General features: G+C 34.7%; 2 protein-coding genes across 10 annotated transcripts in view; one reads left to right on the top strand and one right to left on the bottom strand.

Annotated features, from left to right (window-relative positions):
• Positions 1-9,917, bottom strand: part of LOC149791032 (glycerol-3-phosphate dehydrogenase, mitochondrial-like) — an 81,331-nt gene extending 71,414 nt beyond the window's left edge. Inside the window, exons 1-4 of one of the 3 annotated variants that reach the window (XM_089972924.1) lie at positions 9,834-9,917; positions 8,107-8,185; positions 4,091-4,239; positions 594-759 (exon numbers count right to left, since the gene is read on the bottom strand). In XM_089972924.1, the coding sequence (XP_089829050.1) occupies positions 594-759; positions 4,091-4,201 (277 nt within the window). In that variant the 5' untranslated portion in view covers positions 4,202-4,239; positions 8,107-8,185; positions 9,834-9,917. Of the gene's footprint in view, positions 1-593; positions 760-4,090; positions 4,240-5,287; positions 5,362-8,106; positions 8,186-9,833 lie in introns of those variants that run through there. The other 2 variants (XM_089972925.1, XM_089972926.1) reach the window with 2 other exon arrangements.
• A 206-nt stretch (positions 9,918-10,123) lies between these two features.
• On the top strand, positions 10,124-24,708 carry LOC149791031 (uncharacterized). Of its 7 annotated transcripts, XM_089972934.1 has the most exons (5): positions 10,134-10,164; positions 10,830-10,909; positions 12,169-12,538; positions 22,778-22,932; positions 23,895-24,708. In XM_089972934.1, exons 4-5 carry the CDS (start codon positions 22,800-22,802, stop codon positions 24,662-24,664), a joined length of 903 nt encoding a protein of 300 aa, XP_089829060.1. In that variant the 5' UTR covers positions 10,134-10,164; positions 10,830-10,909; positions 12,169-12,538; positions 22,778-22,799; the 3' UTR covers positions 24,665-24,708. The 7 variants fall into 7 exon arrangements, with proteins under 7 accessions (XP_089829055.1, XP_089829060.1, XP_089829056.1 ...); XM_089972929.1 differs by lacking the exon at positions 12,169-12,538 and having other exon boundaries at positions 10,124-10,164; XM_089972930.1 differs by lacking the exon at positions 12,169-12,538 and having other exon boundaries at positions 10,137-10,168.
• Positions 24,709-25,640: the final 932 nt, after the last annotated feature.

The raw sequence follows: 25,640 nt of genomic DNA, 5'->3' as shown, positions 1-25,640 counted from the left end.
ACGTAATTTGTCAATATACAATTGTATTTCAGACTAGATTTGTTTTCATTTAATCAAAAGGACATATTTTTGCACCTTCTTTTTTCCCCTCCCCCATTTTTTTGGGTACCTGCATCATTTTCTTCAGCTAACTGATTTGGTTCCATATAACATGGTTCGATACATAACATGGTTGGGTTCTATGGACCCCAACCTTGCTTTATAACAGGGTCACACTGTATATCATAGAATATATAAATATCTGAAACAGCAAGCCATAAATTAAATTAATGAATACAGACATGAAGAAAATCATTTGCTGTGGTCCTTCCACATAAGTGTGGCCATTAATCACATTACACATAATAAATGTTGTTCAATTATTGCTAGTTAATTAAATTTACCAATGAGTAGTTGGCAACTATAAACCAAATATAATGTACATCATTAAATACCATATGCTTATGCCTTCTGCACCACTGTGCTTGTCTTCTTGGAATGTACCTCAGAATAAGGTGCCATCACTTATAATGCAGGCTACTTTTTATGGGCCCCACAAAAAGTGTTATAAAAGAGTGAGTAAGCACTGTATTTGTAAGACAAATGAAATAAACCTCTGCTGATAGAATCCAAAGCCACTCCTGCCCCAGTAGCACCACCACCAATGACAAGAACATCAAACTCCTTCGAGGCGAGACTAGCAAGTTGCTGCTCACGCGTGGGAAGTGGAGCATAGGCATACTTCTGATCCTCGGCAGCTTCCACACTGTTGTTGGATGTCTGTAAGAATTTCAGTATTATTAAATAATTTCTGCTGCCCGATGATCTCAAAATAAGACTAGCTCATTGTTTCAGTTATAATGTCCACGCAAATGTGAAAAACTGCCTGTGCTCAGATCTGCTGTCATTCATACAAAGAGCTGCCAAAACATGAGTCTTTGCACAGGGCCTGATGACAATTCGGGTGCAAGTCACTAGTTCAGGATTAGTAGGATTCTATTCCACCCAAATCTAAATAAGCCATATATTATTGTTTTATTAAGCTACTATAAATAACAGATAATGACACACTTCCATTCACGAATTCCAGAAAGCTGCTTAGTGTGCAAGTTTCTTTCACATATTATAAAGATGATTTTAACCTTTGCCGGAAAGCAAATGTTAAAGTAAACTATGTTTCTCGGAGAATATTTATCCAATCACAGTTTTTGTTAGGGATTAAGTCTGCTACCTCATGAATCCAGCGCTGCTGCAAGACCAAAATTTGCCTTCCTTTGCATCTCACAGAGGGCAACAACCCTTGCCCATTCCCTCCCCTCATCATAACAAGGTCTTGCTAACTTTTAAGTTGAATGATATGGCGAGCATGCTCTCATGGCAGGGTGATTGGAAGGGATTTTTAGTAGTGATTTCTTGGAGAAACACAATTTACTTAAAAATTTGCTTTCTCCTTCAATTATGTTTCACAATCACACGAACATTAGGAGAACAGGTAATATAAGGTGGGAATGCAGAACCTCTGGCCTATACCTCCAGTATCCTTCAAAGTAATAATGGCTCTCTCTCTTCTCTCTCTCTCAGAATAGAGTTTCAATTTCAGATGGTTTCTACGAGTGAAGAAAATAACTTTTCGCATAATCAGTTGTAACTTGTTCACTTGTACCTTCATGTTTGGTATTGAACTATATGTTGTTCATGAAACTCACTGACTTTTTCAGTCTTAAGTCAACATGTGGATTATTTAGCCTACTTATGTATAGGAATGGTGTGTAGCTAGAAAAGTTACTGTGCTGTATGTCATTGTGGGGTTTACAATCTATACTCATTAATTTAAAAAATTTCGGTCATATTGCTGTGATATTGGCCTGTGTGCACTGAGGCATCATGACAAAGACATATGGCATTATGTTCCACCCAGTCACATTATCCTGACATGAGGCTGACCAGTCCTTACACTAACCTCTTAATGCTGCATGCCAAGCAAGGCAGCTGCTAGTACCATTTGTTTTATAATGTCTTAGGTATTTTGGCTGGGGTCTGAACCGGCAACTTCCTGCATCTGAGACAGATGCTCTAACCGACTAGGCCACCAGAGTGGTCCATTTAATATTTGAAGAAATACAAAATATCAAGTGATTTGCTCTGAGACACAGCATGGTAACCAACCTTGCCAACTATTGCAAATGCATATCTGTTTGCAGCTTTTGCAGATTTCAAAACTATATGTGCATAAATCTGCAATTTCTTTAAACAATGTAGCACAGCAATTTTATATCACAATTAGTGGAAAGTAGATGTTACTGATTCTTTCAATTTCTTATAAAGGGCGAATCACATATTGTAAGTAATCTGGCATGAAATCCATGGTAAAGCTAATCTCCGACACAAGTAATTAAAAACAACAAAAAGATAAATGATATTTGCATTGATTAGTTCTTTCTATCAATGATTTTTTAATGATGAAGTAGCCTGTCATCATACAGCATGATTCAACAAAATGCAAATCCAATAAAATAAAACACTGTCCACTTCCCCATGAATCCACTCAAGGGTCATGCTACCATGTGAAGTGGGTGAATAAGTTGCATTAAAAAAAAATGTAAACTTTGCCTTGTTCAGTTAGAAAAGTGGAAATGACTTCACCATGTGATTTTTTTAAAGATATTCACTGACTGACTGTAGTTTTTGAGACACCCCCTTGCTTTAGCCAGGTTAATTCTAGTGTTTTGTTGTGAAATGTATTCATCAAGCCATCAAATAGTTGGTGTTGATATCAATTACACCAATAAAATTGTTACGTATATTTGATTTAATTATATCTGATTTAATATACATTTATTTCAATTTAATTGTTTGTCAGTTTTTTTATTTTTTATTTTTCATTACATGATATTGTAATGTAAATTTATTCACTACAGATACCGTTTTTTTTAGAAATTAGTTTGACCATGACTTAGTTTATAAACACCAGGTGATGACCTTGTTTCAGAATTTGTAGGCGGACACTCTATCCACTATACCACCAGAGCGGTCTGTGAAAGTTTTAAAAACATCAACATCGTTAAAGCAAAAAAACAATACATACCTTTACCTAAACTATAGAATTAACGTATATGAAAAAGCAAATAGCTTAATATGAGAAAAAAGCTGCATTACATAATGTAACTCCATAGACAGGTGATCTGAGACAGCGCTCATGACTTTACAATGAAAGTAGACCGCTCCGGTGGCCTGCTGGTTACAGCATCCATCTCAGATGCGGGAGGTTGTGGGTTCGATCCCTGGCCGAGTCATACCATAGACTTACAAAAATGGTACTAACAGCTGCTTCGCTTGGCGCTCAGCATTATGAGGTTAGTGTTAGGACTGTTCAGTCTGGTGTCTGGATAATGTGACTGGGTGGGATATCATGCTACATGTCTGCGATATGATGCCCCAGTGCTAGACATCACTATAAAGTGTCAGGGTCCCGAGTGGCCTAAAGCACTCTCTGTTACGGGTCACTGCCTCTCTCCTATGTCTGCACCAGTTCGAGTCTCAGATTCTGCCAATGTGGGTATGTGAGAAAGCTTGCCAGTAGCTTCTTGTGGGGTGGTGGTTCTTCCCAGGTACTTCCTCCACCATTAATACTGTCCGCCATGTATAGCCTATCATGTGCTGAAAAATGGCATTAAACCCACAACAACAACAACAACTATAAACTGTCACACTGCAGACATCGTAGCAAAATGACTGAAACATCATTAAAGCTACGTTAAAAATCCAAATCACACACACACACAATGAAAGCAGGCGGAGATCTCTCAATATGACATAATCAGCATCATAAAAGGTTTTCACCACAAATAATGCAAACCACTTAAATGAACGCACAATTATGATTACTGATTCTTTAAAGGTGGAATGGTTAATCAAAGTAGTTATTGATGACTAGGGTGCTACAGTGTTAGTTTGTGACAGTGCACAAGTCTGGTTTATAATCTTCAGCATGTAACTTTACTTTTCAAATGTAACAAAACATTTAGGATATACAGCAAGTTGCACCTGATTATGGAATTGCAAGCCATATGGATTATTAAATCATGTTGCATGTATTTATATTTGGTATTACCTTGGTGGCATACACAAATTTTGGGTAGACATAGGCAATCACAACTGCACCGCTACCAACAGCCAATCCTGTGTAGGTCAGCCGTTTTAGAAAAGTCCGAAAATTCCTCATTTCCTACCAGTGACGTAACATCATAACGTATGTAAATTCTGGAAGAAAAAAATGATAAACAAAACTGATGGTTTTAATGACTACAGTTGGCACACACCAAATACAATTTTTAACTTCTTTCATACTTTAATACCAAACAACTACCTAGATACTTTAATTGACTAATAGCTACTTTGATACTTTAATACCAAAACAACTACCTTGATTTCTAAAATGAATAGTTACATTGCTACAGAAATTAGCAGTCAGTGATGCTAAGAGCCTAAGTCATTCATCTGATGTCAAGGTCAAAAGCTAAGGAGTCATGACCTATTATACTACAGAAAGGTATCTATTTTTAGTGTCATTTACTACCCTGATACCTTAATGGAATAAACAACTACCTTGGTACTTTAATGGACTGTTTTTGCTGTTTGGGGTTCATGAAGTACAAGTGAGAGCTAATTACAGGTATCCAATGAAATACGAAGAATAGAAATAGTACTATTCCCCATTTATATGTAGTGTGGTCTGCTTTTCTGCACAATATTTATAGCTTTTGATTGAAGAAAGCAGACAATTTTCATAAAGTAAAGAGACTTGCATAAAAAGAGTTTAATCAATACCACATTTCCTTTTGTTCTATTTCAGTTTTGCACTGGTCCAGACTATTATTGATTCCCACTATAGATTAATTCTAGTTCAACGGACTCAGATTCAACTTTACAGAATATTTGTTGTTTCAATAAATGTACTGGAGTTCAAACAATCACCTTTTTGAAAATTTTATTGGGACTGTTTATCAATCTGTTTAGTTGTGCAGCATCATACAAAATGAGGAGGGGCCCCGAGTGGCCGAGTGGTCTAAAGCGCTCTTCGTTACGGATCACTGCCATCTCACCTCTGTCTGCGGCGGTTCGAGTCAAAGATTCAGCCAATGTGGGCATGTGAGAAAGCTTGCCAGTAGCTTCTCGTGGGTCGGTGGTTCTTTCCGGGGTTTTCCGGGTTCTTCCTCCACCATTAATACTGGCCGCCATGTATAGCCTATCGTGCTGAAAAATGGCGTTAAACCCCACAACAACAACAAAATGAGGACAGAATATGTACCTATAATCAGTGTTGCTCACAGGATCACAATGGTAGGGGACACCGTTCCACCCTCCAGATATAAAGAACACACTTTTAAGACTGACAAAGAAAAATTTTGTACATAAATCACTAACAGTCCTAATAACAAGAGATAATTTCATTTGCTTGGACCATTTTACCACCTTAACATTGTTGATTGTTGTCAGCAGCGTGATATCACATTTTTCTTTGACACTTACATTAATGGAATAGAAGTTTTATCACTGCTCAAATCACTCATTAACATGTTAACATATATGAATATTGGGTTGAAATGAAATGAGCTGCAACATAGAAGCTTCTGCTGTGGATCTTACTCTCATGCTTATTATCTACCAGCATTTACTATAATGAATACCTGTTTTCTGATTTACTTTTCCTTCCAACTAACAAATCATTAATTAAATGACAAATTGTATACTTTCATAAATTTAGTCTCTTTTGTCAATATTTCAACCCCAAAATAAATTATGGCCTCCTCACCATGTAGGTGACTTTAACCTGGAAAATACTTTACACCAATGGCTGCCAAACACTACATTACAGTGCAGCTTGGCCGACTACCTAAAACCATGAATATTTTTATTGCCAGATACATTGTTTTAAAAAGATATTCACTACCATCTGACAGTTTCTACCATCTTTTGTGACTTATAATGGCCATTGTTACCATCAACAGAGACGTGAATGGACATCATCTAATGAAAGGCTTTAGGCATATCTTTAAATACAAAAATTCTGACTAAAAAGCATGACTGGAAAGGGTGGTGTGCCCAAAGGGTTCAGATTTGGGGGACACAGGATAAAAAATTTAAAGTGACCCCCACAAGCCTACACTCAGTGTGCAACACTGCTTATAATATGTAGATGTAAATACATGTTCATGTTAAGACTGTTTACCTTTGACCTCATTTGAACTTCAGGGATTGCCAAATTTTTGATATGACCCCAAGTTTTGATACCAGAGTTTGTTACTTTTACTCAGGCTGACCTTCACTTCTGACACCAAGGGGATTTTATACTCTCAATGTTCCACCCCAAGGGGATACACTATAAGATGACCTTATGATTTACCAATCAAAACACAGCTTACAAAATTCTGGACATGCAAAAAAGCCAATTCAGAAGACATTAGTATCAAAGGTGCAAGGTATTAATGATATACAGTAGTCCCCCTCTTAGAAGGCCGCCCCTATTACAGCAGGGAAGTGGCCTTATAATGAGGGTGGCCTTTCTAGAGGGGGGTGACAAATGTGAATAGCAAATACATATGAAGAAAGTCACAAGTACATTTAATTCTAAAACATTTAATATTTTCATTTAAAAATCAAAAGCATGTTGTGAAATAAACGTAAAACAAACTGCTTCATCATTTTCAAAAGAATGTTATGAATAACCATTGATATAGTTTTAAAACTGTCTTTATAATTATGTTACAGATCACATCATCTGTCACTTTGTTGGTAACAGTCTAAAACACAAACCAGTGTTGTCACAATACAAAATATCCTTACTGTTATATCCCCTGCATATATCATTTAGTCTTTTGTTCCAATCTTCGACAACTTCATTATCATCAGCTGATTCAATTATCAGAGTGACTAAACCAAACATCTCATGATAACACAGCAGTAAGGCCAATTGGATTACATGTATGGATTAAAATTTGAGAATTTCTCAGCTTTATGGAATAAATGTGGCTTTCTTGAGGTGTAAATGATATAATATTAACCTTAGTGGTACATGTACTTTAGTCAACACTTCTTTCAGTAATGAAAACCTGACATCGGGAAACAGAAATCAGATTACTTAACACACGTTATGAATAAAACACTGGTTCTGAATACATATTAAAATAAAATGCGGTTGCTTGTGAGGGGTAAATTTTTTATTATTGCACTAATATGCTGACCACTGGTCGCGTTAGCTGGGTGGCCTTTCATGAGGGGTACTTTTGAACAGAAACTCATCGGTGCCAACAGATTCTGGCTGTAAGAAGCAGGTGGCCGTTCAAGAGGGGGACTACTGTACCATAGAGTTTCGGGGGATTAATAGACCTGCCAACCCTGATGAGACTGTCTCAGTAAGGCAGTTGAGTTTTTTAGTAAGTGTGACCAGTTTTCAGTAAGGTGTAACAAAATATCATAAACTGCTATTATAAAGCTGGAAAACATTTTTGAAAGTTTTGTAGTTGAAACATACAGTGATGGTAAACATTATATTCAACTGAAAAGTTTGCAAAGTAAATGAGACCTTATTTACAACTAGTACAGTTGCACAAGCTTCAGTTCCAAAACCTAAGCAGCTCAATGGTTTGCTTCTATCTCTCAACTTGATGTAATTCTTGGAATTGTTTGCCATTTCATCTAACGAAGGAAATCTCCCACCATGAGACATACCCAGTTTGACAAGTGATGTCCAACAAATGTAATTGTGTCCCTTACTGTTTTTATTTGCAAGAATCTGAATATTCCTCTCTATTCTTCTGTGCTCATTATTAACAATTTTTCAGGGCTTAGTTTTATTTTGTTTTCAATAAGCATCTATGCCATTTTTAAAAATTCTATAATCACACAGATGAGTTGCATCAAAATAATATGTGCAATTTAAAGCTTCTGATGTACTGCTGTAAAGTTAGTGTGGTTCCCTGACAACTACAATAATTATAATATGAAACCTGGATCCAAATCAAACACAAACAAACCAATTATCCATATTTTTGGCAACAATCGTTTTTCCATATTTTTTTGTTTTTATTCCATATGTACATATTCGAGGATTATTTTCATAAGACTTACTGCAAAACTGTAAAGGTTGGCAGGTCTGTAGTATGTACCAAGGTGCTTTGTTTTCACTGTACCGGTACTTTGGTAATATCTGTTAGTAAGAAATAATAAAAGATTCCAGAGTAACCTCCTTGCGAATTTAGTGAAATTAACAGTGTGGTTTGAGTTTACTAAGACAAAATAATATTTAAAAAATGATAATTTGTTTTACCAAACCATTGTATTATGTCACAAATTCATCTTTAATTTTTTAAGTATAATTACATGATCCTTTAATCACATGACACATGTCACGTATGCCAAGATGAATGCCAAATGGGTTCTTGTTCAAGATATTCATGCCAAATCCAAATTTTATGACAAAATATTTTTTTATATACATATTTACTAGTGTACGAAATGTGTTATGCACAATTATTTCTTTGTAAGACATGCAAATAATCCTAATATTTTCAGGTGACCAATTGTTTTCTGTTTGAATTCCTAAAATAATGGTGTTATACTGTGGTATATATCACTATTATGCCTAGAAACACAGTGGTACAAATTTGTTTCCCCCCCCAATCATTACTAACATTAATTATCCCTAACACAAAATTAATATTTTATTTGATGGTTAACATGTGAACTTGGAATTCCAAAGGTCACAAGAACAAGAATTTTATCAGTGCCTGTCAGATCTCTATGATATTGGAGATCTTAGTCTAAATCAGAATGAAGTATTCTGCAGCATGTTATAATAGAAGTCATGTACGTGTTCAATACTATTTCAGTAAAGGGTGTCACTTTTGAGAATTTGATTATACCTTTAAGTAGTGATTCTTCATTTTATCTGGATGATCATCCATCCATATTCTATCGGAAGGTCATTATTTACATACCCCAACAAACACATACGGTAAAACTCAATGTTAAAGTAAACAAACATTTTTGTCAACATAAAGGTGAGATCCAGTACAAATCGGATTGAATGTCATGTGCTGTGATATCACAATGAAAGCTACACATGTTGAAAAAGAAAAAACATTCCCATGACCTAATATTGTGACGATTATATTACATGTCACATGTGTCATGTAGGCATTCAACACAGACTATGTAAACATCCATAGCAATGAAAAATGTTTGTCTGGAAGTTTCTTGACTACACTTAAGGTGCAGGGCATTCAAATATCAATACTGATTAGACTTTGGTTAAATTATATTAGTATTTAATTTCAGTACAACAATCAATATTGTATTTAAGATGAATCAAATGCGCCTACACTGTATTATTAAAGTGACTTGCAAATTAACAGGTAAATTTATCTTTTATCTTCAAGCAACTCATATTTTTGTTTATGTAATACTAATCATCGTACTATATAAACTTTTTTTCCACTGGCAGATTTTAAATAATATGGCTTCATTTATTTTGTAGGGTGAAAGACCCCCCTCCTCCACTTACCCACAGGGGCTTGTTACAAAGAAAATTTGGAGTATCCGTCCGTGAATCAAGGGATGGTGGTTCTAACCTGTAACAATATAACACAGCTTAGAACCCCCATCCCTTGATTCAAGGACGGATACTCCAAATTTTCTTTGTAACGAGCCCCTGTTACTTACCGGTTTCACAAAATCTTGAAATCAATATTTACAGAAGTCATAAGTTATTGATGACTAATTATTACTATACTATTTCTGAACAGTATTGGTACATTTCTCGCAATTATTAAATTCTTAATTAAAATGTTACCTACTGGTTAATTAGATATTTATCGTGAAGGTCTGCACTCGTCTTCTGCAACAACAATGACCTTGACTTTCACCAATTGGATTGAGTACTGGAACGAAATTAAATAATTTGTTATAAGTTATTATTAGTTGAGATATTTCTGGAAATATAAATATAATAACTTAAAGAGAACTATATAATGCAAATTGTGTAATTCATCTTACCGTAAGAATACGAACATAAATGTTTTTTATATTTAATTCGAAGACACATGAAACCAAGAGAGGTAACTTTCACAAGCACAATATTAGAGGGAGGTTAGTGTGACCAGAAAGGAAAAATCTTGATGGCTCTCTGTCTGTCTGTCTCTGTTTCTCTCTCTCTCTCTCACACACACGTGCACACTCACTCACACACATTGGATGTACTATGCTTTTAAAGCAGACATGGCGCAACCAGTATTGTTTGTGTGTTTCTGACAAACGCCATTAATCTCCTTTACTGGAATAATAGGTTTTGACGCAATTGAGCTCTTACCTTCACCTTTTCAAAATCTGTTTCTTGCTAAAATATTTTTATTTAGAAAAGAAGTTTATTTAGTAAAGAATGCATATATAAATATAATGATATATTATTTTGTACCTGTATTGACTTGGTTACAACCGATCAATCCTGTTTCGAAAACGAAGGGTTTTATGTATTGTGTTTTTACGCGACCTCAGGTTACATTTATATTTCTTCTGTGAACCGTATAACCGTTCATTATTTTTTATTTTTTTTTACATTTCTTACTACAGATGATACAACGTTGCACCTTTCTGAACCAACCTTAGTGCATAGAATTCTTATCAAGGATTGGTTCACAGTTGTGTTCACTGACGAGCAGACAATTTTAACAATGTTCAATTTTGTAAATTCTGAAGTCTACCATTTTAACGCATAACAACATAGCTTGTAAGGGTTTCGGTGTAAATCCCTGTGAAACATTATATTGAACTTGGTATTTTTTTTTTCTTCACAGTATCTTCCTCATGTTGAAAAACCTTGAGGTGAACTGATCATTGTCTGACAGAGTATCTTCCTGGTTTGATAAACCTTGAGGTGAGTGGATCATGGACTTCAGCCATCTTCTTATATCATTTATACCTGACTATTGTACATGTGGTCATTGGCAATTGTAAGATCCTGAGCTTTACCTCAGCACGAGGTCAACTTCGGCTAGATGTCAACTTGGGATTTTACTCAGAGGAAAGCTATTTAAATTTCACATACTAGTATTAGTTAATGGTAAATATTAACTGTGAAATGTGCATGAATGAATCAAGAATGAAATTGTAATGTTTCAGTCAAAACTCGGAAATAGATTCAAATAAATCGAAGACGCCTAAAATTCTTTCTTTACATGAATGTATATGTTGTGTGGCTCGGGGTAAAGTCAAGAAAGTACATAAGACAATAATCACTGAAATCGATTAATGATTAATGTATTGCTCAGGGAATAATACAGCCAGAAACATATTGAAGTATAAAATGCATGAAAAATGATACCACTCGAATGTGTTTCCCAATGAGTATTGTATTGTTATGGTCCAGAATGCGCCAATACTTTGAAATAGAAATTTAGAATTGTTTCTTTTGTATAGCTAACTAAATGCTGCGCATGTCAGTGTAATACACAGATAATGAATACTCCCTTTAGGAATATTACAGTGAATGGTCCCTTCTAGCTATTAACCATAGTAATAGTGCTGACATTTTAATATATTTCTTTGAATTTCTGTATGCAGCAATATAATTATATTGGTAGAATAGATTATTGTTTTGTCACTTGATTCAGAATAGATGTATGCAATCAGTTTAATAATACTTCTGCAGTATAATAATGTTAATTATACAGGAACATCAATTTTCAACACTGAAGAATATGTTGTAGATTTATGTCATATCATTTGGAATATTTTGTCATCTGTAATGATTTATTTTCTTATCCTATAATGTGATCTCTATTGTAAGTATACAGCAGTCATATTAGCTCTCTTATTTCACGTATACACTGTTCTACTAGTTCTCCTATTTCACATATGCAGTCTCTGCTGGTCAGAATGTGTCTGCCAGAACAAGGCATACGACTGGTATTTATGCCCTTGAGATTCATTGATGGGAAAAACTTTGTCAGAAGTGCGTGAAGGAAATGCATGAGTAGTGTAAATGATACTTAACAACACCTTAAGAATGCTCAAAAGTATGATAGTGGGTGAATTGTGATTTGCACTTACAGAAGTAACTTGGCAGTGGAATTACTCTATATTTTGAGACTTGATATTAAGATATTCACATCAGAACTTAACTCTTTATCCCAGAAAACAAATATACTATACCAAATAGCAGAGGCGGTTTTAGGAGTATGCAGGACCTAGGGCTGACCATGACCGTGCAGGGCCAGAGTATCAGTATCTCGATTGGTATGCTACTGCAAACACTGATCATGTCTATCTATGTATCAGCGTTTCCAATTTACCGGAGAATATAGCTTGACAAACTCATAAGGACGACCTTAGGCCTGAAGCGCGGTGCCCCCTCAAGAGTGGAGCCTGGGGCAGTCGCCCCACTTGTTTCCCTCAGATGCCGTTCATGCTAAATAGGGTAAGAGGACTTAAAAGAGGCCAAAACAAAAGAACCAAAAAGACCAATTTGGACCAAGATTGACAATGGGTGACAAACCCATATGAGGTAAGTGTGAATCACAATCACCCAAATGAATAATATATTAATCATCTAATATCACTATACGGGATATTAAATCATTTGTACAGGTATTTATTGTGCCTAGAAACATTACACATCCTTTATATCTTCATGTATGTATTAAAAATATATCCCATATAGACCATTGATATAGACATATGAATTGCTGCAATTTAATATGTAATGCCGAGATGTGTGGAAATTATTTTTAAATGAGCCACACACTACTTATATTTTATAAAACCAAAATTTATCACAGCAATTATATTTTATAACACCAGAATGTATCACAGCAATATATACACCATTTACTCCAGACTATTATACATTTGATCAGTGGCAAAAGTAGACATCATTTGCACTGTACTGTTGTATATGTGGTCAGTAAAGAAAATATACATAGTAAATAAAAAAAAATGGCTTGAAAATTACAGCAATAAATTTCTAGGATGAATATTTTTACCTGCTTCAGCCATTTAAAGTTAATGCAAAGGAATAGATATTGTTCGTATTCTTATGATATTTAAGGATTCATTTTGCTACAGAATGGTATCACAGTTTTTGATAGACACGTACCCTTGGGTTTTGATGAATGGAATTTAAATATGACCCAATTTTGGGGGGCGAAAATTCAGACCTGTGTCTTTTTGACATATGTATTTTTGGGCCCGAGTATCAATCTTGATTAGCCTTGATTCTTCTAAGAGTGCACAGTCCATAACAAATTTTCTGATTGGCATCTGCTCAACAACAGTTTACACCTTGATAGTCAGTAATATTGCACCATTGGAAGATAAATATGAACTAGGCAGAGCTAACATTTCACTGATGTCACACTTAGGTGCAACTGAATTAGGTTGGACTGCCTTTTGATCAAATATCGCCATTGATTATACATCAAATTATAATCAATTAGTCAAAACTGAAACATGTTGCAGCTTAATAACCAAGCTGTCAAGGTGAGGGGACTAACATTGTTTTATTGCAATTAATTTGCTTCTTTTGGAGAAATGTTAAAAATTTGAATTATTTATGAATTCACGGGGTTCATTTCTGATAAAATATCAGTGTTTGAGTGCTTTTTAAATTATAATCAGACAGAATGGGAAAATATGGTTTCTCCTGAAGCCCATTTTAAGTGGGATTATGTTTTATTTGTGATTAATTTATTTCACTGGGCAAAATGTTTAAAATCTCAAGCAATCTCAATCTCAAATGGATCATTTAGAAAAAATGGACAAGAAATAACAGTGCATACTTCTGAACTCTAAAATCACAATGGCACAAGGAAGTATATTTTCTTTTCTGGCTCAGATTTTGGGAACAACCTGCCAGTGATGAATTATCTCACCCCCCAAACTCCAAAGAAACATAAAGATAGTGTAAGCTCTGAGGTGAAGGAGAGCCAATCTCTGATATATGTTAGAAAATTTAAGGATGGGTGGAAAAGTGAATTTCCATCGGTCAGAAATATTGTTAGAGATGGAAATGAAGTGATGATATGTGACTGTTGAAAGGATGCTGGAAAATCAGTTGCATTTGCCACTGAAAGCAGTTCCACTCTTCGAAAGAGTGCCCTAAGTCATCATGAAAAAAAACTCTGACCATCTGATTGCCATCTGATTGCCACTGAAGTTCACAGGGAAAAGACAATACACCAGACTATAGCTAATGTGATAGAAGAGCAGGTTGACAAATCTGTTATAGTATGTAAAAAGTTGAAGAGTGCAGAGTTCAGGACACTCGATTTCGTGGTGAAGAATGGTCTGCCACTAGACACTCAGATTGAGTTGCAGGTAAATATTTTTAGTACAATCCATTCTGAATTGCAGGTAAATTTTGTGGTATTCTAAATATCATGTTTCAAGGCAAACAATTTATAAGCTTTGTCTTCAGGAGAGTTTGCAATGTGTCCAATGTTTATTCAGATTTTCTTGACAGTATGAATAATGAGGAATAAAAAAATAATTGGGTGATGGCTAAATTTTCCTTGGTCCCTAAAAAGAAACAATTTTGGTAGGCTTTACCATTAAGATGTTTTTGAAGGTAGTTCATTGGAATAACTTATTCAAGTTATAAAAAATGGACATATTAAATTAATAGAAATTCATGACCTTTTGGACCAAGATGACTCAATAACTGTAAGGTTTTTCATACTAATTTTATTTCCTTCTGGTTTTAGAAAGAGAATGGTTGTCCTGCCTTGCTGAACAAATCAACATTGCATACTGATGCAGTCATCCAAGACAAAATGCTGACTTTCAAAGATGAAGACATACAGGGTTCCATTTTAAAAGATATCAGCCACTGTGATTTTGTTGGCATCATCATCAGTGAGACACAGACATAACTTTTACAAGAAGATAAACGTGTACATGAAATGTTTCAAAACAGGAAGCTGAATTTGTCATTCATTTCATTAATTGTCTGGCCATGGCTAGTGGTGGTGCTTTTGTGATGACAGGCAGGAAAAATGGTATCTGTGTTAAAATGTGGGAATTGCATAATCACAATCACAGACTCATGCAGATTCTTTGTGTAGCGTATCGTTTAGCTTTATGTGCAGGCCAAGCTTGCAGAGATCATGATTCATCCAAGGAGTATCACACCACTGTGAAGAATGTGTACTGTTATTATCACAGTTCGTCCATCTGGTAAAGTGAGCTGAGGGAAATGGAATCTGTTCTTGCAGAAAGTGTGGGCATGGAACACATTTCTCTAAAGGAACCTGCCAGCTTCGGGTGGCTTTCATTAGTGAAAGCAGTCAATGATGTAGTATCAAGCTCTAGTCGCCACACTAGAAAACCATGCAGCAGCTAAATCTCCAGCGGCCAAAGTTGCAAACCATTTGTTTCATGTATTTTTGATTCAGGTTCACAAAGATGAGTAAGACACTAAGGTTGTGAATGTAATGATTACAAGTACTGTTGAGACAATGGAACAGCTGAAAATTAACAGTGAGAAAGACTGCAGAATGTGTGTGGTTTTGTTGCAGAGCAATGGTGAAAAAGTGGTGGACTTTCAGCAGAACAGAATATTGTTTCATAATGCTGCAAACAACTACATAAACAATCTTAAGGAGAACACTGAATTTAGATTTGAAGAATCATTCATGGATAAACCTCAAACATTAAATTGAATCCATATTCCCAGATATCTACCAACATCATCATTTTGGTACATCATCTCATGGAGATCGGGACATGGATGTTATCCATGAATGGCTTGGGCTAAAGGGAGACCGTGGCTTGGGCTAAAGGGAGACCCTGGCAGACTTGTTGACACTGACAGAATGAAACAGGACCTTTTTTGAGCTTAGGGTATTGCTTAAGAACTTCCATGAAAATAAATTGAAATATGTGTGTCAGGAACTAGTTGACCAATACAGTGATGTGTTTGTAGATTATTGTAGACTGGCCAAGTATATCCTAACAGTGACTTACAAGCATGGCTTTTCCTGCCAGATATGTCTGAAGACAGGCAGGTTTAGACTTGACAATGTTGTTGTTGTTGTTGTTGTGGGGTTTAATGCCGTTTTTCAGCACCTGATAGGCTATGCATGGCGGCCAGTATTAATGGTGGAAGAAGAACCCAGGAAAACCCCAGGAAGAGCCACTGACTCATGAGAAGCTACTGGTAAGCTTTCTCACATACCCACAATGGCCGAATCCTAGACTCGAACCCACGCAGACAGACGTGAAATGGCAATGATCCGTAACGGAGAGCACTTTAGACCACACGACCACATGGAGTCCCAACTTGACAATGTTAAGTTGGCAGAACTCATCGGGATATGTGAAGAAGATCCATCAGTAGATAGGACTGTTACTTTATTTGTAAAAAGTAAAAATAGGAATAAATAATGAACTGAACAATTTTGTTATGTCCATCCTAGATATTTTATTAGTATATAGCCTTCATAGTTGTATGGATAGAGTTTTGTATATAAAATGATTTGAGCAGTTGATAATAAAATATGTTGAGAAATAAAAAATATAATAAAATATAAGATAATCCTTTGTCTGTTTCATGTATCAAATATACACACAGTAAGATATAGTCAGAAAGAGAAAAACTTTTACGAAAATCAGATTGTATGTTTCTTACAAAATACTGTACAAGTATTTCTCATTACAGAGAATGGAACAAGAAATTGTACATATCATTTGTTTCCACCAATAATGAGAAATCACATTAATGAGCTCATGATTGTCCCGAAAAATGGACTCTCGAGATTTCAGGTTTGACTCCTGAGATTTTCGTTTTGACTCTTGAGATGTTGGGGTCAAGGGTCAGCTGACTCTTCAGTTTTTAAATCTTTTGAGAGAAATTGTATCTGTTCATTAGCGACGAACTTAATTTAGCATGCCTTAATTTGGGAGAGTTTTATTCTTAAAAGCTACATGAATGAAATTGAATAAAATGATGGCAGTAAAGAAAAGAGAACTAGAAGTTACAGGCATACTTCATAACACATTTTTTTCTTTAAATACATTACTCAATCATAATGCAGCTACCTTAGGAGGACTACTACTACCATGCAATCCAGCCCTACAAGAAGAATAACTCATTTACTTCATCTCATGCCAAGAAGCAAAATACATCTTGCCTAGATCTACTTGGAAGATATACCATTACAAGTCAGAGCTTTGTTTCACTTCTAAGAAAAATATACTCCATCTATTTTTCAAACTTTCTTCCAATGACAGCAAAGTTCTGTTTTCACGACTTTCTAACACTTTGTCAGTGTCACACATTTAGGTACTTGCACTGGTAGCCTGTGTGACTTCACATTAAGTTCAGGCTATAATTATTATTTTTATGTGCATGCAAGAGTCTAGTGTTTAATAGAAAACTCTTGATCAACATAACCGGTCCATACATTTACTGTACAAGAGGGTACTTGGCTGTTAGCTTACGTCTTTCCCTCTCTGTACAGCAATGGAAATAGAGTTGAGCCCTGAGATGGCATTATCTATAGGAATCACTAACAATGATGAGTCCTGTGGTGGTGACTGATAATGATTCTGATTGTGGAAGCAACAGAAAGTAGAATCTTCCATGGATAATTTACACCTGATATCAGAACTGTAGACCCAGGATGGGATTGGGTGGGAAACTTCAGTTCAATCCTGCAATCCAAATCCATGATTGTATGTACAAATTAAACAGTCCAAATGGCTGTCACCCAAAAAATCTCCAAATGGCATATTTTGTTGCCAATAAGGAAAGAAAATCGCAATTTGCGACAATGGCGAAGCCCAGGACGATCCCTGATTCCATTAGCATTCATTCTGCATATTAGTCCGTTTGCATTCATTTTGCATATCATTCCATATGCATTCATTTTGCATATCATTCCATTCAGATTCATTGTGCATCTCATTCCATATGCATTCATTTTGCATATCATTCCATATGCATTCATTTTGCATATCATTCTATATGCATTCATTTTGCATATCATTCCATATGCATTCATTTTGCATATCATTCAATTTGCATTCATTTTGTATATCATTCCATATGCATTCATTGTGCATATCATTCCATTCAGATTAATTTGCATATCATTCAATTTGCATTCATTTTGTATATCATTCCGTATGCATTCATTGTGCATATCATTCCATTCAGATTAATTTGCATATCATTCAATTTGCATTTATTTTGTATATCATTCCATATGCATTCATTGTGCATATCATTCCATTCAGATTAATTTGCGTATCATTCCATATGCATTCATTTTGCATATCATCCATATGCATTCATTGTGCATATCATTCCATATGGATTCATTATGCATATCATTCCATATGCATTCATTGTGCATATCAGTCTATTTGCATTCATTCTGTGGTACCTTTGCATTAAATATTCATTTTACTGGTAAAACTACACATTTCTAGGTCTGTAAAAAGTTTTTTTATTACACTGAAATTTGATTTTAAGAAATAGGATTTTCTTGGATGTCCTTCTCCACAGTGTCATAAAACTGCTTACTATGCATTATTTAAGGTTAAGATGATTTACCTAAATACACTTCATTGCAATCAAATCTACCTCACATTAGCTGTAGCAATCATGACTAAATCTAATTATTATCAGTAATTGATTACTTATTAATCAAAAGTTATTATATTCTTCTGTAAATGAATATTAATTAATCTCAAGTAATAGCAATATTAAAAAATTAATTGCAAATTAATTACCAGGTAATATATTCTACTGTACTTACTAATTCATCAGAATTTATTGTAATCTTCTGTAATTAATTAATAATGAATCACAATCAGCTAAAATTATTTTTAAATGATTACTGCTTAATCACAATTAGTTGCAATCAGGCAGTGTTTTGATTGCCAATAACTGTAATAATGTAATCACATTTAAAAAATACCAGGTTAATCATGGTTTCTTTTTTATAACAAAATCATTACATTTTCCAGTAAAATTGAGAGCTAGACAAATTGTAAATTTTGTCAAAACTTACTGATAAACAAATGGGTAACTAATTCATAGTAGATGATTACTGTTTGTATAAAAATTGCATATGGAAAGACTTACCTGTAGACCACCCAATATTAATACACTGCTGATACTGTAGTTTCCAAGATTTGGTTAATATAAAAAAAAAAACCTATTTCCTTGATACATGATCATTGTGACAGAAGCCAGCAAGACAGAAGACAGCAAGTCAAGCTAAACATAACTATCAAGTCCTGGTCGAATAAATATGGTCTTCCTCGGGGCTCAAGCTAGTTTGCATTTATTGACCTGCCATTGTATACAGGAACACTGAATCTGATATGCATGCAGATGGTGCAATATTTACACAAGACAGCAACACAATCCTTGATATCTATCTGCAGCTGGATCTTAACAGTAAATGGAATGTACACCACAGATTTCACTGCAGTTAGATGAGGAACAGAAAGCTCATTTTGATTGCTGATGATGTGTGTATGTGTGCATATATATATATATATATATATATATATATATATATATATATATATATATATATATATATATATAATGTGGAATGACCTAAACAACTAGGAGCATAATTATGTAAACTCCTGGGAGCATATGTTGATGATAAGTAACTTGGAATCATCACACAGGTCATGAACTTGTATGTACAGTTCCAGATTCTGAACTAACACTACAGCAAGACTGAAGAAATATCTTCCAATACCTGCAAGTCAATTATTGTATTCAACAGTACACAAGGCCCATTATGGACTACTGCTGGTTCATACACACAAATTAATATTAACCATATAATCAAACTGTCCATAATGACTGTAAGATTTGTGTGCATTTAAATTTTTTAGCTTTTTCAGTGTTCCAACACTTACAGACCTAAAAAAATTGTTTTGACAAAATTGGTAAGATCGTCATATTGCACACAGCAGTGACCAGCTCTTGTTCCTTTGCTATGTCAAGAACCTATTATAAACTATAAACTGCTATGATTGTATTTATGTTATTATTTTGCATGCACATATTTTCAGCTTTTTCCAACATGAAATAAAATAAACAAATAAAAACTTCAGTAATTCAGTTTAGAGTTTATGGGGCAACCGGTATCAAAATAAAACTAACAGACCAGTACTTACACAATGCTTATATTCCCAAATATCTTTGCTTTATTCATCACTTTTACCAAATCTCATCCTTCCAAATCACATTTTATGAAAATTCATCAATTGCTATTTTATTTTCTTTGACCCATAAGAAGTACCTTTTCTCTCAGTAAGATGCATGCAGCTAGATTTGTCAATACAAAAATAGCATCTACTCACATTTAAATCTCTTAACAGGCATCCTTTTGTCAAAATAATTTCATATCCTCATCATTTACACATAAAGGATCTTAGGACTGGACCCAGGTACCGCTGAACTAAAGCAGCCTGACAACCTTGGTGTTTAGAGTGGGATTTTTAATTACATAAGCATATGCTATCCCGTACCAAATATCCTGTTTTTTACAATGTGTTTATGTATTAACAGGTTTCAACATGTTACACTGATGTGGATGAATGTATGTTATACAAGGTTTAAATGAATTAGTTTTGGGTCATTAACCTATAATTTTTTATTTTTGTAAGTATAGTATGCCCAAGAGTGCCTCGTGTGAGATAAGCTAAATTAGTTGTGCCATCTGAAATTAAAGTACTATTGTTATTATTATTATTATTATTATTATTAATCATGACAATATACCAAAACCCATTCTGACACCCACTTCACTTACATACAGAATATGATTGGTTAACCTTTTTCTTTGAGAGCAAGCTCAATAAACCAACCCTAGAAATGTGTGTGATTTGGATTTTTAATGCTGTTTTAACAATATTAGCCATATCACTATGATGTCTCAATTGTGGCAGATTATAGTGATGTCTGGCACTGGAGTATCATGCCGCAGACATATAGCATCATGTCCCATCCGCTCATTATCCTGAAACAAGGCCAACCAGTTTTAGCACTTACCACTTAATGCTGAGAGCCAAGCGAGGCAGCTGCTAGTAACATTTCTGTAAATCTTGGTATGATTCATCCAGGTTTTGAACCTGCAATCTCCTGCATTGGAGGCAGATGCTCTAACCACTTTTGCCACCAGAGTGGTCCCATCCTAGTAATTAAATGCTGACCCAGGATTTAAACGGAATGTGACCACTTTTCCAAGATTGTCACTGATTTCCTTAATTCCACAAACCTTATCTTTTTAACTGTCCATGATGTTTTTAATTTCCTCCTCCACACTTGTTGATAACATGAAACTTGATAATAGTACATGGTTATTATGTTAATTCAAGTAATCCTGCCTTATCTAATATTACACATTTTTAGCTTGCTCTCACCATAAAATCCTATTATTCATTTTAAAAAAACCAGTACAAAGAGCACACAATACTGAATTTAGAGTAATTCATGTATTTTTTGTATAAAATGTAAACTATTTCTTTGTTATGAAATTGTCATCTAAGCTATGGTCCACATATGGTCATCCCCAGTGATGAGTAAAATTGTCATCTAAGCTATGGTCCACATATGGTCATCCCCAGTGATGAGTGACATTGTCATCTAAGCTATGGTCCACATATGGTCATCCCCAGTGATGAGTAAAATTGTCTTCTAAGCTGTGGTCCACATATGGCTATCCCCAGTCATGAGTGACATTGTCATTTAAGCTATGGTCCACATATGGTCATCCCCAGTGATGAGTAAAATTGTCATCTAATCTATGGTCCACATATGGTCATCCCCAGTGATGAGTAAAATTGTCATCTAAGCTATGGTCCACATATGGTCATTCCCAGTGATGAGTAAAACTGTCTTTTAAAAGCTGATGAAACTTAGCACCATTATATGAATGTTATTCCTGTTACACCACACTCTCCACAACAATTTAACCCGTAGAAATACAAACAAGACCTACCAGTATTTTCTTTCATGAATACCACCAGTAAAAGATTAAGCATCATGGTAACATGACAGCTCTCTTTACTTAATGTATGAATGAAATTGAAATATAATTTCATTTTAAGAAATAAGCATATAGTATGTAAGTGAGAATATGTAATGACTGACAGATGGCTGAGTTTAAGAGGCTCTGTATAAGGGGAGGCAATCAATATAGCAATACATCTACTCATGCTTATAGTTTCCCTTTATAGATATACTAGGACTATAGACAGCATTAGTGACTTACAGCTTAGATGTCTTAACTTTAATATAAGTATCGTTTGTTTTTAGCCTTGTTTATGTTCATATTTTTTGGCACACTATATTTCATATTAAGTCCCAACAAATGGTAAATGATGCATTAGAATTTTGTCCAATTTCCTGGGATTTAAAAAGTCAGTGTGGCACTGTTCGATATAAATATTGTAAAACATGGCAACAGTTTATTGTTTGATGCTGGAAAACCAGACCACCTTCATTTTTTTCAAGCAAAACTGTGATCAAATTATACACTTATATTTTGGTATGGAGTTTAATCAGATGGACTTATTTGCACAGTGCTTGTTTGCTGTACATTTGACCTCATGATAATGAAAACTGCCACCCTGAAAATAATAATAAAATGTTATACATCACGCATTTCTGACAAAGACCAATGACTAATAAGAATTTTTTTACCTGATTACAGATGTTTGAGTTTCATATCTGGGCAAAATTCAGTGACTGTTTATCAATATTTTTCAGAGACAGCAGATGAAATAATGAGATGACCTCTGCAATGAATAAGCGCCTTGTCAACTGCCTCAGTCAGAAGTACAAGAAAGGATCCAGAAGCAGAAACGGTGTGAATGATGACATTTTTGAGCTGTTTAATGAAGTTCAGGAGCTTTTAGAGCATGGTTTGTTGATTTCTTCTCTTCTGTTTCAGTCAAGACTGTTGGAAAAAACAAAATAGTTAAAAATAAGAGAAATATTAGGCACTTTGCATCTGACATTTTATACCCATGATTTGCATGTCCCGCTGGTGTCTCTCACATTTTATACCCATGATTTGTCTCTCACACCATTTATAGTAGATGAAGACATAATTTCTTCAGTCAGTTTCTTAAATGACACTTATTACCTGTGTCTCTCACACCATTTATCAAAGGGAGATAGCAGATCAAGACAGTTTCTCATATGACAACTGTTACCTGATTTCATTTACTGACTGATAGTTTATGTCATTTTTTCAAACATAGACTTAAAATTTGATGCTAATTAATTTTTGGAATATTCAGAACACAGTATGTGGCAACACTTGAAGAAATAGGCAAGTTATATTTATATACTGTATGCTCACATGTAAGTCAAGCCTAACTGCAGACAGTACAGACCCTACAGGCACATTAAGTGAAGGTAGATCAGGTTATGTGCTATTTCTATTGATTATTTGCAAGAAACTTAATAGACCCAGATCTGCTGGCACATTATGCATGGTAGATCTGCTGGCACAGTTTGCAGTTGGATTTGACCTAAAAGCAAATATATACAGTATGTCCCTTTTCTATACAATCTACATGATACGTTTGTGTGATGTGTCTGACATTTGTATCACATGGTCACACATATTTTTTTAGGCAATAATTAAACAATATAAGCAAGAAAATATATATTCTATTTCAATAATTATCTGATAAAAGTAGCAGAACATTACAGATGCTGAGAAGCAGCAATTAAGGTAAATCATTATGTTAGCCTTTAACATTTCAGATAGGCAATAACCAACCAATAGTTGCTAAAAACAAATAATAAGCAATGGTGTGAGCCAATTTTACAATGTTTGTAAGTTTAATGATTGCACTGTATATATTTTCCACAGGTGCTGATCCAAACCACATCAGTAAGGGAACTACACCACTGTGTGAAGCATGTCGGGCTGGGTGGAAGGATATTGCTGTCATCCTTCTTAACAGTGGAGCCAGTTTAAATCTTTGTGACAAAAACAATTGCTCTCCAGTTTATTTGGCTGCTTCACATGGTCACTTGCAACTTGTACTTTATCTAATAGATTCAGGGGCCAACATAAATATCAAGACTGCACATGGTTATCTCCCTTTATTAACAGCAGTTGAGAACAATCACATGGATACTGCCAATGTTTTGATTGACGCTGGGGCTGATGTCAATATCACTAGACCCAATTCATTCATGATTGAGATTTCACTCTTGACTTACGTGTTATTTGCAAAGAATGACTTTAACCTAGCAGAAAAGTTACTTCTTGCAGGAGTTGTTCCACATCCAGTGGAAAAATCATTGAATTTCCTTTTACTGGGATTTGGAGATGAGTGTAGAAATTTTGTAAAGAAAATGGTCTATGCTGGATTCAACTTCTACAGTGATAGTTGGATAAATTTGATGAAGAGTAAATTAATGGCAAATCCAAAGGATGTAACAGAAAGTGAAAGGGATATGTTGGAATTCCTTGAAATACAATTCAAACGGGCACAGAGTTTACAGCGATTGTGTAGAGTTGTCATTAGACAGTCCGTTTCTTTATCTCCTATGAAGATACATATGAGAAAAAAAATTGAAAAATTACCTCTTCCAAAGGAAATGCATAGATTTCTGGCCTTAGATTTCTCTTAATAATAATAAACTCATACCAATAAAGAGACGAAGGAAATATTTTCCCCATGTTTTTATCTCAGTTTTTCAAGCCTCTGTCTTCCTCAACACCATTAATTTATACACATGTATCAATGATGTTATCGATTCTCATTAATTTATTTATTCCCATTTCAATGTATCAAAGTGCTTGAAAAAGAACCTTAGCTGTATAGATGTTTATTAGTCTCTTTGATGCAAACCTGACCACTCAGATTTTAATTCATGGTTTAGAAAGATAATCTGCATTTAAAAAGTAAAACGATAAGATAATTGGTAAATAGAGTAAAACCTGTTTGTATGTGGCAGTTGAAAGAATTGAAAACTTGAACAATGTAAGATAATGGAAAAATATATGCTTGAGGATTATTGATCTAAACATCTGTGATTAGGGTAAGCAATATATATGTAGCATTACAAAATTGAACCTGGTTAGCCTGAGTCATTTTCATACATACATGTATGTGGGTCCGTCAGCATTGTACAAGAAGGTATGGAATTGGGTTTTCAGCATGTCAAATTTTATGGAATAATTTTGTCACCTTTGTGAATGAATAAAAAAGCAAAGTATCGTTACTACCATAATTTTGGGTCAGCTGGCCATAAGGTTAAGTGTGCATATTTTTTTGTCCTTCATCCATCACAGTTGTGGAATACAAATTCTCGAAGCCAGCTAATAGAATTTGACCAAATTTAACAAAAAGTCTCGTCATGAAATCAAGGTGATCTACCTTCAGATATGGTCACATTACTAAAATAGAAAACCTTCAAATGACTTTTCAAGAAATATTCAGCAGAATTTGGACAAATATAACATGCATGAAGCTGTTTCAAGCTTGTTCAAATGATGCAGATGTGCCATCAAAATGGCCAACAAAACTAAAATTAGAAAACCTTTTAAAAGACTTTTAAAGTACTCCTCAACAAAATTTGACTTAACTTCTGTAAGAGCATCCTG

Source organism: Sinohyriopsis cumingii, chromosome 10 (genome assembly GCF_028554795.1).
Source record: "Sinohyriopsis cumingii isolate HCF-2022 chromosome 10, ASM2855479v2, whole genome shotgun sequence".
Classification (NCBI taxonomy): Eukaryota; Metazoa; Mollusca; class Bivalvia; order Unionida; family Unionidae; genus Sinohyriopsis; species Sinohyriopsis cumingii.
Note: the sequence above shows the minus strand (reverse complement) of the source record. Positions and strands in the feature narration are given on the sequence as shown.